The sequence below is a fragment of the Mauremys mutica genome, chromosome 3 (genome assembly GCF_020497125.1).
Source record: "Mauremys mutica isolate MM-2020 ecotype Southern chromosome 3, ASM2049712v1, whole genome shotgun sequence".
Classification (NCBI taxonomy): domain Eukaryota; kingdom Metazoa; phylum Chordata; order Testudines; family Geoemydidae; genus Mauremys; species Mauremys mutica.
In genome coordinates this window covers 102,361,951-102,375,437 of record NC_059074.1, presented here as the reverse complement: position 1 = coordinate 102,375,437, position 13,487 = coordinate 102,361,951, and the positions used below count along the sequence as shown (strand labels likewise).

Sequence of the window (13,487 nt, the reverse complement as noted above, 5' to 3'; positions counted from 1 at the left end):
ATTCAACAAGGTAGACAACACATATCTCATTTGAATCCCTTTCTGAACTGAGGCCTAAATGGCGAGGGAGTTGCACAGCAGCTCAAGGAGAGGAGAGGTCAATATATTTACTAGCATCATTCCCAGGAGCCAAGTTGTCATATTGACTGGGTGGAGGCTGTGAGCTTCCCTGGGAAAAGGGTAGTCAAAGACAGGCTTATCATGACTAACCAGCATTAAATAGTAGCTACATTAGGAGCAGGGGTGAAAGTAACTTAAAGGACTTACGGGTACGCCGGAGTCCTGAGCGGGGGCATGGCCTCAACCGGAAGAGGCGGGGCCTTTCAAGATTTAAAGGCCCTGGGGCTCTGGCTATGGCTGGGAGCCCCAGGGCCTTTAAATCACCCCAGAGCTACCAGCTGCAGGGGTGAATTAAAGGGCCTGGGACTTCCCGCAGCGGCAGGAGCACCGGGCCCTTTAAATCCCCGCCTGAGCCTGGCTGCCGGAGCTCCAGCAGGGATTTAAAGGGCCCAGGGCTCCCCACAGTGGCGGGAGCCCTGGGCCCTTTAAATCACCACCTCGGAAGCCGGTCCAGTCCGGCACGGTGTACCAGCTCTTGCCGGTACGCCGTGCCAGACCATACCGGCTTAATTTCACCTCTGATTAGGGGAAACAGCCCTCTAAATAGTGAGCATCCTCTAAGGCAGGGGGGTCTCATGACAAATTTTTTGGTGGCCTCAGAGTGCAGCCACCAACTCTTGCTGGTTAGGCAGATAAGGTGCATACAGGAGCAATAGGAAGAGGAGAAGCTACTGCTTCATCCCCCACCCCCATCACTGCCCAGGATATTGTCGTGGCCACAAAAGGGGCCAGAGCTGCATTGGAGAAATGCTGCTCTAAGGTGAGAAGCCTATATAGCTTCCATATATGCTTCCAACAGCTGCAGAGGATGCTTTCATGTGCATAGGTCCCTTGTCCAAAGCCAGGAAACAGTTCTTGTTTAAATGTAAACTGTGTGTTCATTCAGTGGGACAAATTGCATCACATCCTTATTGTATTTAAATTGTGCACCAGTTAAGCTATGTAATAGTGGGCTGCTATCACTGTTACCCTTGTCCTCTGCTTCTGTCTCCCTTCTATTGATTGCTAAACCTATTTGTTATGCCTTCTTTTCAAATAAGATTGCAAGCTCTGTAGAGACTATGTCTTGCTATATGTTTTAGAGAGCTCAGTACAATGGGGTCCCAGTCCTGATCCTCACCTTTAGGCATGACAATAACAACAACAATATCCCTTTGACACTTTGACATGAGATACACTTATTTGAAAAAGTCCTGTTTTATGACGTGCTTATAATATTACAGTCAAATCAAATTAATTGTATTTCTGCTGTTAATTGAGTAGTCCATCTTTTTTTTTATCTGACAATTCTGTAAATACGAAAACATTAGCACCTTACCCGTTAAAATGAATATTGTATTAGTTCAGGAGTCTTAATTCACTATTTGTCATGAGCTTTCAGGCCCTCGGATGGAGGTGATATATAAGTATGAGGCATTATTATATTTATTTGGCTCTTTTGCTTTATCTAGTTTGTAACAAGTACATTCCTACACAGCAACTAGACACCCAGCCACCCACCCAGCCTGGTCCGTGCTAGGTGAATCAGGCTTGCAGGGCTATGGCTGCAAGGTGGGAGAGTCCCAGAGCTCAGGCTGCAGCCCAAGCCTGGAAGTCTACACAGCAATGAAACAGCCCTGCAGCCTGAGCCCCGGAAGTCCGAGTTGGCTGGCATGGGCTAGATGCAGGTTTTTCTTTGCTGTGTAGACATATCCCAAGGCTCAAAAACCAGAAGAGAAACAAAAGGAACCGTACAGCTACTTTTTAAAAATCTCATGATTCCTAAATCAATTTTAGGATTTTACAGGGACCAGACTACTGATTTTTGACTGCCTGGGGTTGGAAATGCTGTGTAAATTATAAAAAATAATAATTCCTCTCATATAGGTGACTGTGCACATTCCTACATACAGTTCAAGACTTTTGCCATGGAAATATAATTTTAAAATAGGTACAGGCAGAAGATTAGACTGATCTTTTAAAATGAGGAAAGGATTAATTGTGTTGGAAACTAAATATAGGGACATGTCTATCTTGTATTATTATATTGGACCTATCACCATGCCATCTGAGCAGGGGCCGTGGCAATCTGTTGATTTTGTTTCTCTATGGGTTATTTTCCTTTGGGATTAATCCAAAATTGAAGAGACAAGTGCATGATAGACAGCTCTAAACCTTCACTGAGTCCTCAATGAAAATGATCTACTAAATAAAGAGAAACAAATGTGTCTCTTCCTCGGCTTTAAGGAATACGGCTTCTCAGTTCGAAAGTCTGCCATGTTACATGTACAGATTACCATTGGGGATTGATTATAGCAGTATTTAAAAATCCCACACTACACATGCTTTATGGTTCTTCTTCCACGGGAGAAAGCATGATCTCCCCCTACTGGCCAAATGCCAATGACGCAGCGATGCAATGGTGCTAAAGAACACGCTGGCGACTTTGTCTGCAGACGGGGGACATGTGCCTATTGTGTGCGCAGGGAGAGGCAGCGAGGGAGGAAAAGACACCTCAATAGGCTACAACCGGGCAACAGACATGGGGGGAGGGAGAGCCCGATATATCTAGCTCTTTCCTGTTCGGAAGCATTTAGATGCCAGCATTGGACAGGGGGCGCCTGTTCCATCCGTCCGCTATCCGGTGGGCAGGGAACGCCAGTCTCAACAACTCCACTCTGTTCTTTTAAACGATAAGCCCAGGAGCCCATCTGTCTCCTCCTGCTGCAGAAAGAGGATGGAAGTGGTGGGGGGAGGTGTCCCACCAAGCCAAAGAGCCTGGCCCCTGTTCCTTTTCCGTCCCGACAGCTAACACGACGGCAACTCCTCTTCTTTACTCTTTGATCGTTTTGACAGGCAGCCAACAGGCAAACGGTGGAGGGCGGGCAGCAAACTCTCGCCCCTTGGGCACGGAGCCTGTGTGTGCTTTCTGCGGGCTGCGGGACTGGCCGCGGGGAATTCGCCCCGGGTGACTGCTGCTGACAGGTCAATTACAGCAGAAGACCTGCATTTCTAGTTGCCGCACCGGTTTGTAATAAACCGGTGTTTACTGTAACTCTCAGGGTTGTGTTGCAACGGGGCAGAGTGTACGGCGTGGCCAATGTTGAACTCTACTGATCTATATGTAAATCACCTTGAATATGGGGTTCATAAACTGGGCAGCGCCAGCGAGCAATATCAGCCGCTACTTTCTCACCACTTCCCTTCAGCTCCAGGCCGGCCAAGGAGGGAGGTTATTCGGGATTATAGCAATACATAAGAACCCAGCCAGAGCACCAGAGCCCTGTTTCAAACCTATTGTGGTGGGATCTTAAGAGGGGGAGAGTGAAATGAGAGGCAAAGAAGAGAAGGCTTCATTAAGAGGTTGGTTTAATTTTAAAATTGTTACAATCTCGCTCTGGCTTGTCTAAGGCTCTGAGAAGAAACCTTTAGTGGTAACAATGACATTCCTGGTTGGAGAGCAGAGGAGGCTGAGTACCTGACATTTGATAAGGACTTTAATTACCATTTCACCAAAAGAGGAAGGAGACCTGAAAACCAGGGTGGGACAACAGTGACTGAACCGAGGCTGCAATTCCAGCTTTGTTGCTCTTTAACTGGGGTGGCGTGAGACGGGGGTCTGCGGGGAACCAGTGAGAGAGCAATGCCGACAACGGGTGTTTGCAAGCGAGCGGCTGCTGCAGCCAAGCAGGAACAGGGGGAAGGCGCTCGAGAGCTGCGGTGCAGCCAGGACAGGCTTGACAAGAGCCCCTGGCAGAGGTGTCTCAGGGAAAGCCTGTGTGGGCGCTGGGGTGGGGCGAGGACGGGGCCAGGGGGACTGGGGGGGTGCTGCGGGGTGCAGCAATGGCATGTGGCGGGAGGAATGCTTCTCCGCCGCGTTAGCAAACGATTGGAACTTGCGATGTTGCCTTGCTCGGATTAGTCCAGAAGAGGCGGTTTTGCAACCCAGCTAGGCAAAGCAAGGAGTGGAAGAAACCGGAGCTCGGAGGAACTGAGCAGAACTGCCCCAGCTCCGCGACCCCGCCTTTCCCCAAAGCCAGCTGTGGCTTTGGCGTGGCTGTTTCCTCTCGTTCCGAAAGCTCTTTACACGCTAGGAGAGGAGACCCAATTTCAGGTTCCAGGATCTGTCTGGGGAAGGGTGTGGGGAGCCCTTCTAGAGACACGTGAGGCTGAGGAGCCGGCCGGTAGCAACTCCTTCATTCTCTGCCTTCAGACTTCTTATCCAGCACTGTGCTGTCTTCGAACCACTTGCTGCGTATGGATGGCGCAATTTCCCACCCCGGGCCATTCGTATTCCCATTACCTCTCAACTCTCTTTAAACCGAATTGCAGTCTCAGAGCAGCAGAGAACTGCATAGCTTGATTTGATGTAACCCCCCGGCCCCCATTTGCTTGGTGCTAGGTCTCTCTCTCTTTTAGAGAGTACTTAGAGACACGAATCAAAGAGCTGTAGGGGCATGCCGGCCAATGGTGATGGGGGGGGGGGGAGGATGCACACGGGGGGGGGCAAAATAATGGGGGGGCATGTTGCAGCTTAATCATATTCCAAGCTGAAGCACAAAGAATCCTGCTGAGATGGAAAGTCCGACCCGCCTCTGATGCGCAGTATAACCTGGGGGGGGGGATTTCACAATTTTAAGGACACTTCTTCAAAACTGCTATGAATGAAGTGAATCGGGATGTGGCCCGCCGCAGCTAGCCCTGAAACGGAGCCCCCTTTCCCCCCACGCTTTCCCCACCCCGCAAGACTGTCAGTCACCCTCCCAAGTGCACCCAGCACCCCCTAGCGTGTCACCCCCACCCAGGGTCACCGGGCGTCCCTCCGCAGACCCTTCATAACCAAAACCCACGCGTTGCCCGGTGCCACTGCAAGGCAACAGTGAACCCAGGCCCAGACTGGTCGCCAATGACGTTGAAATCTCAGCTCGAGGAGGCCTTTTTGTTCTTTTGCAAACGCAAACTGTATGTGCACCTCCATGAGCTCCACACCCTACCCCCCTTTCCCTTCCTTCCCCCTCCTCTCCCAAGCCCTAGGGGGTTGCGTGTTTCGTTGGCTGTTTCCCTCGTCGGCCCAAAGCATTAAAAAGCATTTTCTGTAACGTCCCGGCCGGGATCCGGGCAATGTACACAAGGGGCATGTGTTTGTTCTCCTGAAAGCCGGGCAGGAAATCTTGTTCTCCTGAGTCATTGCGGCTCCTTCAAGGAAACGTCAGAGTTTCTTATCGCCCTTCACCCCCAGGCAGCAGCTCATACTGCTGCTGCTGCTGCCGAAAGACATTCTCCTCCGCACAGGGCAAAACAAGCCACAATCCCATAGCGAAAAACAGCTCAGGCTGGAGGAGTTGACCGGGGAGTTTTTGCTTCTAACTGGGCTTGGTAAGAAGCGCCGATCAATGTGTTGCTGTAACTAGGGGTGGGAGGGGGTTTAGTTACATGAGTGGTGCATCCAGGTGGCTCTCCCCATTAATCGGATGGTGTGACCCGAGTGGACATAGAATGACAACAGCTGACTGATCTCCAGCCATAGAGACAAAGGCCCCCTTTGAAGTTGTTTGCTTTGAGCGATGAGGTGCCAACATTTGCAAGCTGTGAACAGGGACAGTTAGTTAATGAACATTCCTTTGCCTCCCCCTATTGAAGTGCATTGGGCTCAGCGCAATAGACGTGAGCCGCAAGTATCCGCTGACTCCAAGGGTTCATTCGCTGAACTTTCTGAAGCGAAAAAAACGGGCCAGGGCGTAACACACAGTAACCTTGTTCCAGTAACTTGATTTAGTTGGGGATTGGTCCTGCTTTGAGCAGGGGGTTGGTCTAGATGACCTCCTGAGGTCCCTTCCAGCCCTGATATTCTATCATGGTACTGAGATACAGTCCCCAAAGCTAGCTAGCCTGCAAGAAGGCCATAGAAAAGCAAGGTCTGGAACTAGGGTGATCAGATGTCCCGATTTTATAGGGACAGTCCCGATTTTTGGGTCTTTTTCTTATATAGGCTCCTATTACCCCCCCCACCCCCAAATTTTCACATTTGCTGTCTGGTCACCCTAGCTGGAACACAAACATTTTGCATCCTTTTTAAAGCTGCTAACGTCTCAGTTTTGTCACAATTCAAAGCCTCACGGAAAGGGATGCAGGAGAAAAGGGACAGGCACCTGGTGCTGCGCCGTTCGAGCCAGCCCGGTGCATGCTCGTGTTTGTGCGTGCAGCGAGGCGGAAGAATGCCTGCCGCCTTCCCCCTGGGGCTGGGTGACCCCGGGGACTCAGCGCTGTAGTGTACTGCATGGCGATGCACACCCCTGGAATGCCGCCGCGTCCGGGCCCCCGCCGCCGCCGCCGAGCGTTCCGCTTCCTGCCGGCCGGCTCCTTCCCCGGCTCTTCGAACGTCAAAGAAGCCAGGCCGGGCGGGGCAGCGCCAGGGGCCGGGCGCCAGCTGAACGAGTCAAAGCAGTTCTGGGCGCCTGGCAGCCAGACTCCCTCTTCCGCATTGTTGTTCTGAGTGGGCTCCTCCCCCTCGGCGAGGTCTCTATATAAACCCCTTCAGCGAGCCCGGCAGCAGAACTGCATTGATCAGTGGCTGGACATAGAGCAGCCCACGCTCCCCTGGACTAACTCATTCATCAGCTTGGATTATTCTTCACTAACCCACATTTTAGCTCCGCAATGACAGTCAGAGCCGAAGCTTCTGGACCCACATTAACGTATTCCAAGATGAGGGGAGTTGTTGCAATACTCATCGGTGAGTCTGAAGAAGAAAGATGGGGTGGCCATGTCTCTCCTCTGGGGGTACAGATATTTTGGACGGCATCGTTAATTTGAACCGGAAAGTCAGAACAAAGTATCCGATTCTCTTTTTTTTTAAAAAACGACGTTTTGGGATATCCTATCGTAACGCTTTTCTTTTTATTTGCAGCTTTCATGAAACAGAGACGAATGGGGCTAAATGACTTCATTCAAAAAATAGCCACCAGCTCCTACCCGTGCAAGCAGTAAGTAGCAGCAGTTTTGTACATATCGATCTGAAAATCGATACTTGCATTTTAATGATGGAAAGATTTATGTATTAATGATTGTCACAACATAATTTTGTTCTTATAATATTATTAGTTATATAACAAACTACTGAGTTTAGTTAGCATAGATAAAACCCAGAGAGCTCGGGGTCATTTTTAGTTTCTAAAGACCCACCCATCCCATAACTCACCTTTAAGTATAGAACAAACAGTTCGTGTCTTTGCACGAGTTTGTTCCTTTTTCCTGTTTCAGTTTAGTTCTGAAATGAATAGACTGTCTCCAGTACTCTGCCAAACTGAAACTTACTCTTAATAAGTAGAATGGTTGCATGCCCCCTAGAGGTGAGATGTATCTGCCTGTTGCACAGGGCAACTGTTCCAATAATATACTCTCTAATCTTTGCAGCCCTGAAGTTCAGTCTATTTTGAAGATCTCCCAGCCTGAAGAGCCTGAATTTATGAATGCTAATCCTTCCCCTCCAGTAAGTAGTCTTCATCGTGTGAAGTATCAGAGCGGTATCAGAGCGGTAGCCGTGTTGGTCTGGATCTGTAAAAAGCAACAGAGTCCCGTGGCACCTTATAGACCAATACTTCTGTTAGTCTATAAGGTGCCACAGGACTCTTTGTCACTTTTTATTGGGTGAATCATTTTCAGTAATAGAAACGTTTAAAAATAGCTTTTCTGTAAATTAGCAATGTAACAAGTGTCCCTTTTAGTTCAGTTCACAGTGCAGTAATGTAACTTCAAAAAGGAGTTACCAATTTAGAATAAAACCCATACCTTTTCTGTATGAAAAAAGTCCATGCTTTTTTTAAATGATATGTTATTACATAACACCTAAATATGGAAAGCAGCCAAGCCCTCAATGAGATTTTAAAGTAAGGCACATTGTTCTCATAATTTGTCATTTGAGGTGGTACAAAAACAGTTTAATGTAATCTGATGCTAACTTTGGAGGAAGAGGACATAGACTTTATTTAATGTACCCAACTAAAGTTTTATCTTTAAATCCATGATTAGATTTATATAAAAACCCTGTGTGGTCAAGAATTTCCAATAAACATCTTTTAACAAATGTATTTTATAAAATTACAGCCCAGCCCATCACAACAGATCAATCTTGGTCCATCATCCAACCCACATGCCACACCTTCAGACTTTCATTTCTTAAAGGTTATCGGAAAAGGAAGTTTTGGAAAGGTACGTTCTACTTCTTTCCACCTTAATTTGGTCAGTTAGCTGCTATTGCATTGCATGTAATTGTTTAAGGGATGGGGTTATAGCCAATCTGCTTTAGGAGTGGCAAAATTTCTACATATGTTCTCCCAGTGCTTCACTGTCAGGAGGGCACTTCACAGCTTTGAGGAAGTTGCTTGCCCTGAAGGGGATAGGTGGGGCAGAGTGCTTTAGTTAAGGAGAGCAAGTGCAAGGATAATTCATTGGGGTTGATCCTTTATGCAGGAGTGGGGGTAGGGTAGCTTTTGAAGCCAGGAGAATCAGCCATAAAAAAAACAAACAAAACCTTTGAAGTTGATATGCACAGCCTTTCTGGCTGGCATTTTGCTGATAATGCTAGACATTGCTAGCAAAATGCTTCCACATGCAGCTGATAGCATAGAGTGGTAATAGCACTCAGTGGTAGCATAAAGGGCTTTGGATATAGTCTCACCCAGCTGTGTTTATATTCTGTTCGGTATTCCAACATATTAAAGTAATGGGATTTTTAACCACTTTCAGGTTCTCCTTGCAAGGCATAAGGCCGAAGAAGAATTCTATGCTGTTAAAGTACTGCAGAAGAAAGCAATCCTGAAAAAGAAGGAGGTAAGCATCGCCTTGCTCACAATACAGCAATGCAGCTACCAAATTTAGTTAATTACTACAAGTTAGCAAACTTTGTAACTAAATACTGATTTTTTTCCCCCTCCCTATTTCTAGGAGAAACACATAATGTCAGAGCGCAATGTCCTGCTGAAAAATGTGAAACACCCTTTCCTGGTTGGGCTCCACTTTTCTTTCCAGACTGCAGACAAATTGTATTTTGTCCTTGACTACATCAATGGTGGAGAGGTAAGCAGTAAATGAATGAAATAATTCCTAACGTGCGCAGTGGTATTATAGATCTTTCTTTTTTTTAAAAAATGAAAAAGAAAGTTCCAAGGGGAAAAGTTATTAGATTTAGCATCGTCTGCCTGCCAGGTTTCAAACTGCTAGAGGATCATTAGGCCATTTCCTGCTATTGTTCTTTTTAGCTATATATGTCAAGTCTAATTAAATGCATTGTTAACCAGCTTTGGCACCATTTACAGAACTTGTTCTTTCTGTCTCCTGTAGTTATTCTACCATCTCCAGAGGGAACGTTGCTTCCTGGAGCCAAGAGCACGGTTTTATGCTGCTGAAATAGCCAGTGCACTGGGTTACTTGCACTCTCTGAACATAGTTTATCGGTAAGAAATATGTAATTTGGCTTAGGCATGATTATAAATGTGCGTATTTTGTACCTTATCTGTGGAAAGTAGATGTCAATATATATTAGTTTAAAACATCTAGTTTCAAAATACTTTATCTGAATTTAAAGACTTGCAAAATCTATACACATGCTCTCAAAATACTAAGAATACTTTTTAACCGAGAAGAACTAACATTTCTGTTAATTCTGTTGCTACAGGGACTTGAAGCCAGAGAACATCTTGCTAGATTCTCAGGGGCATATTATCTTGACTGACTTTGGACTCTGCAAAGAGAACATAGAACACAATGGCACTACCTCCACGTTTTGTGGCACACCTGAGGTATGCTTAGTTCTGATTTCTGAAATGGTTAATGTTTGTCTATAAACTGTATGATAAAAGTAGATGAAGCAACAGTAAATATGAACACCTGATGGAGAGTTACAATGGAATAGATAAGTGGGAGAAAGTAAGATCCTTAAAATGATAGCTTTCTGGTGAAGAATGATCCCTATGCAATGGGAACTGCTCTCAAGCTAGCTGTTGTGTATATATAAATGACATTTTAACTATAGGCTTAGGAGGCTTTTCTTGTAGTTCAAGAACATAGGTTTCTTTGGTGTGGTTTTAGTTTCTGTCTTAAGATTCTTCTGCCTCTGGCTAATATTATGGTTCTGGTTCTTCTATTTAACAGTACCTTGCTCCTGAAGTTCTTCATAAGCAGCCCTACGACAGGACTGTTGATTGGTGGTGCCTTGGAGCAGTTTTGTATGAGATGCTTTATGGACTGGTAAGTAACAGATATTTTAGTTGCCCGTATATAGCTTACTGTAGTTCTTACAGGAAAACATTTTTATACTTCAGTCATTCCAGACTTATTACCTACACTTGTGGCTTCAGTTAAGATGACCCTGACCAATGTCCTCTGCTGCCCTCATCCTCATTGAGAATTCTGTGTATGGATTAAGGGCAGCACATGACATTAAGATAACAATAGCTTGTGGTATTACAGTAGAATGCATAGATGTGTAATTTTATTAAGCACTTATAGACTTATTTACCTTTTTATTTCTTTCTCACAGCCCCCCTTCTACAGCAGGAACACAGCAGAAATGTATGACAATATCTTGAACAAACCCCTGCAATTGAAACCAAATATTACCAATTCTGCTAGACACCTTCTGGAAGGCCTGTTACAAAAGGATAGGACAAAGAGAGTTGGTGCTAAGGAGGACTTTGTAAGTACAACTTTGTAGTTCCTGTGTATGGTATAAGGAATAATTAGATCACACCACTCTTATTCAATTACTCTTGTCTGAATTAATCTAATTTTTCTTTAACAGATGGAGATTAAGAATCACATCTTCTTCTCCCCAATTAACTGGGATGATCTCATTAATAAGAAGATTACACCTCCTTTTAACCCAAATGTGGTAAGTATCACATCTAATTATAGAATGTAGAGAGGGCTTTTTGCCCCTTACATCAGGGTGTGGCCCAAAGGCCATCTGCAGCTGGCTAAACTGTAGTTATACTTTTTTGCTCTAACTAAAAATCTATCATATTTCTCCTTATCCCTTTTAAATAGTTGGATAGTAAAATCTAGCACTTAGATTGGCTCTACATAAACATTGGTTATTCTCGAACACACCCATGTGAACTCAGTTCTTACTGATTTTATAAATGGGGAAACTAAGAGACAGAAATTAAATAACTGCCCCAAAACAGAATTTCTGTTTTGTCAAATTACAGTATACAACTACAAGCACACCTTGGTTATTTAGATAAAGCTTTTTGATTAAATGTGGTCTACTACTGCAAGTTGCCAAGGCACCACTGCATAAACTGCAGTATAGGAGAGTGGAGTGATTATTTTGTTTTGCTTTTATTGCATGGAGCTAGTTGGAGGGCAATACACTGAAAATGAATCAGCTTGTTTTTAGTGAGACCATATGCAGCAAGATGCAAAAAAATAAAAAAAAAATCTAAAATTGGCCAAGCCTGTTAAACAGTGAGTCTGAGGTGATAACACACTGAGTCCTTTACAAGAGTTTTCACATTTTGAAGTGATCTGTGAAATCATGGAAAAATGGAGATTGGGGACTAAACACTCGTTTTCGTTTTTTTTATTTTCCACAGAGTGGTCCGAGTGATCTGCGACACTTTGACCCCGAGTTTACAGATGAGCCAGTTCCCAACTCCATTGGCCAATCTTCAGACAGTATCCTCATTACTGCTAGCGTCCAGGAAGCTGCTGAAGCCTTTCTGGGCTTTTCATATGCCCCATCCATGGATTCTTTCCTGTGAACATTTGTTTTCCTTTCTTCTTGGTGTTCAATTATTATATTGGCCTTCTGGCTGAGTTGCCAGTTGACCAGTCATCTTGAAACAGAATTTGCACATCTCCACCATGGCAGCTTTGCAGCCTTAATTTCAACTACACTGTTTGCTGGAAGCTTTTTTTTTTGAACAGCACATAACTCCTCTAAACAAGCTTACAAGCATTTTGATTTGTTCTTCCCCCAAAGTGGTGCTATCTCCTTGGGAAAGAACATTAGAAGTGACTGTTGCCATAGCCTGCTATGGTAGATTGTAGGAATAATAACCTGCTGTTTGGAAATAATGTTCTGAAAAGCCTTGCCTCAAGACCTGGATGTGACGAGGATTTTATGAAATGTGCCTTTTTTCTGATGAGATCAAGTTAAGCTCCAAACGTTTCCTGTTGCAGAGTGTTTCGCAGTTCAGTTATGTGGGTTTACTATGTGAACAAATGGTATGAGTGTGATATGCATACTACAGAGGGACTTAGTTTAAAGCATCAGTGTGACACTTGCAGGACACTACAATGTGGGGCATTGTTTGTTTCTTCCATATTTGGAAGATAATTAAGTGTAGAATTTGATTTTTTGTTTTGTAAATATACAGTTAACTAAAATTATTGAAATGGGCTCACAATTAATTATATCCAAATGCTTGAAGAAAGCATTGCTGCTATGAAAAGTTTCTATTTTTAGAAAGGTTTTTATGGACCAAAATGCCCCAGCTGCAGTTGGTCAAAGCTGTTGGTTTATTTCTTGTTTGTTTGTTTGTTTGTTTTTTAAAATTGTCATCTGTAAAGTGGGCATTATTGGGGGTGGGGTGTTGCATTGTATGTATTGTAAAAAAAAAAAAAAAAGTCTGTACATTCAGTTGAAACTCTAGATGTATATTTAAACTTACAGCCTGGCTTGTAATGTACACCATCAGTGTAATGTAATTAACATGGTTATGTACTTTTTTTTTTTTTTTTGGTGACCAAACCCATTGGTTTGCAGTAAAATCTTGAACATTTCTGTAAACTGTCAGGTTTTTTCATTTAAAAAACCACCTTTTCCATCACAAATTTCAATCAAGTTTGTGCTTTTTCAAGGGTTTAAAAAGGAAATCCAGACTTTTTTTTAATCTTTAGTCTAGACTAAGCCTTAGCTGAAGTCAAAAATAAATTTAAGTTACACTGGCATAACTTTTGATTAGGGGTGTGATTTCTAATAACAGTCCTTGTGTGGATGCAGTTAGACCGGTGTAAAGGTGCCTTACCTGTATATTCTTCCCCTATGGGAATAGCTATACTGTTACAAGCACTCCTACACCAGTACAACTGTTAGGTCTCAGGGGTTGTACTGCTAAAGTGAGACAACTTTCTAGTATACACAAACACTAAGTATAATTACCATGAGAGATGGTGCCTGATGCTGAGGGGGTTTGTTCTGGCCTCATCCTCTCTAATGCCCTTTCACAGACACTTTCTGGGTTCATCTACACTACACAATCAGTACTAGCATTACAACAGCAAAGCTGTGCTTTGGCCAAAGCACTAGTGTAGATAGGGCTCAGGTATCTTACCACCCTGTAATGGAAACATAGAGTAGATTTTCATGACTCATTTGGTTAAAC

The 13,487-nt window shown here is 44.5% G+C and overlaps 1 protein-coding gene across 2 annotated transcripts; it reads left to right on the top strand.

Annotated features, from left to right (window-relative positions):
- The first annotated feature begins 3,327 nt into the window (after positions 1-3,327).
- On the top strand, positions 3,328-12,892 carry SGK1 (serum/glucocorticoid regulated kinase 1). Of its 2 annotated transcripts, none has more exons than XM_045010189.1 (12): positions 3,328-3,462; positions 7,007-7,082; positions 7,513-7,588; positions 8,203-8,307; positions 8,845-8,928; positions 9,043-9,174; positions 9,439-9,551; positions 9,773-9,896; positions 10,249-10,344; positions 10,637-10,792; positions 10,898-10,987; positions 11,694-12,892. In XM_045010189.1, the coding sequence occupies exons 1-12, from the start codon at positions 3,429-3,431 to the stop codon at positions 11,859-11,861; spliced, it is 1,254 nt and encodes a 417-aa protein (XP_044866124.1). In that variant the 5' UTR covers positions 3,328-3,428; the 3' UTR covers positions 11,862-12,892. The 2 variants fall into 2 exon arrangements, with proteins under 2 accessions (XP_044866124.1, XP_044866123.1); XM_045010188.1 differs by lacking the exon at positions 3,328-3,462 and adding an exon at positions 6,642-6,832.
- The last annotated feature ends 595 nt before the right edge of the window (positions 12,893-13,487 follow it).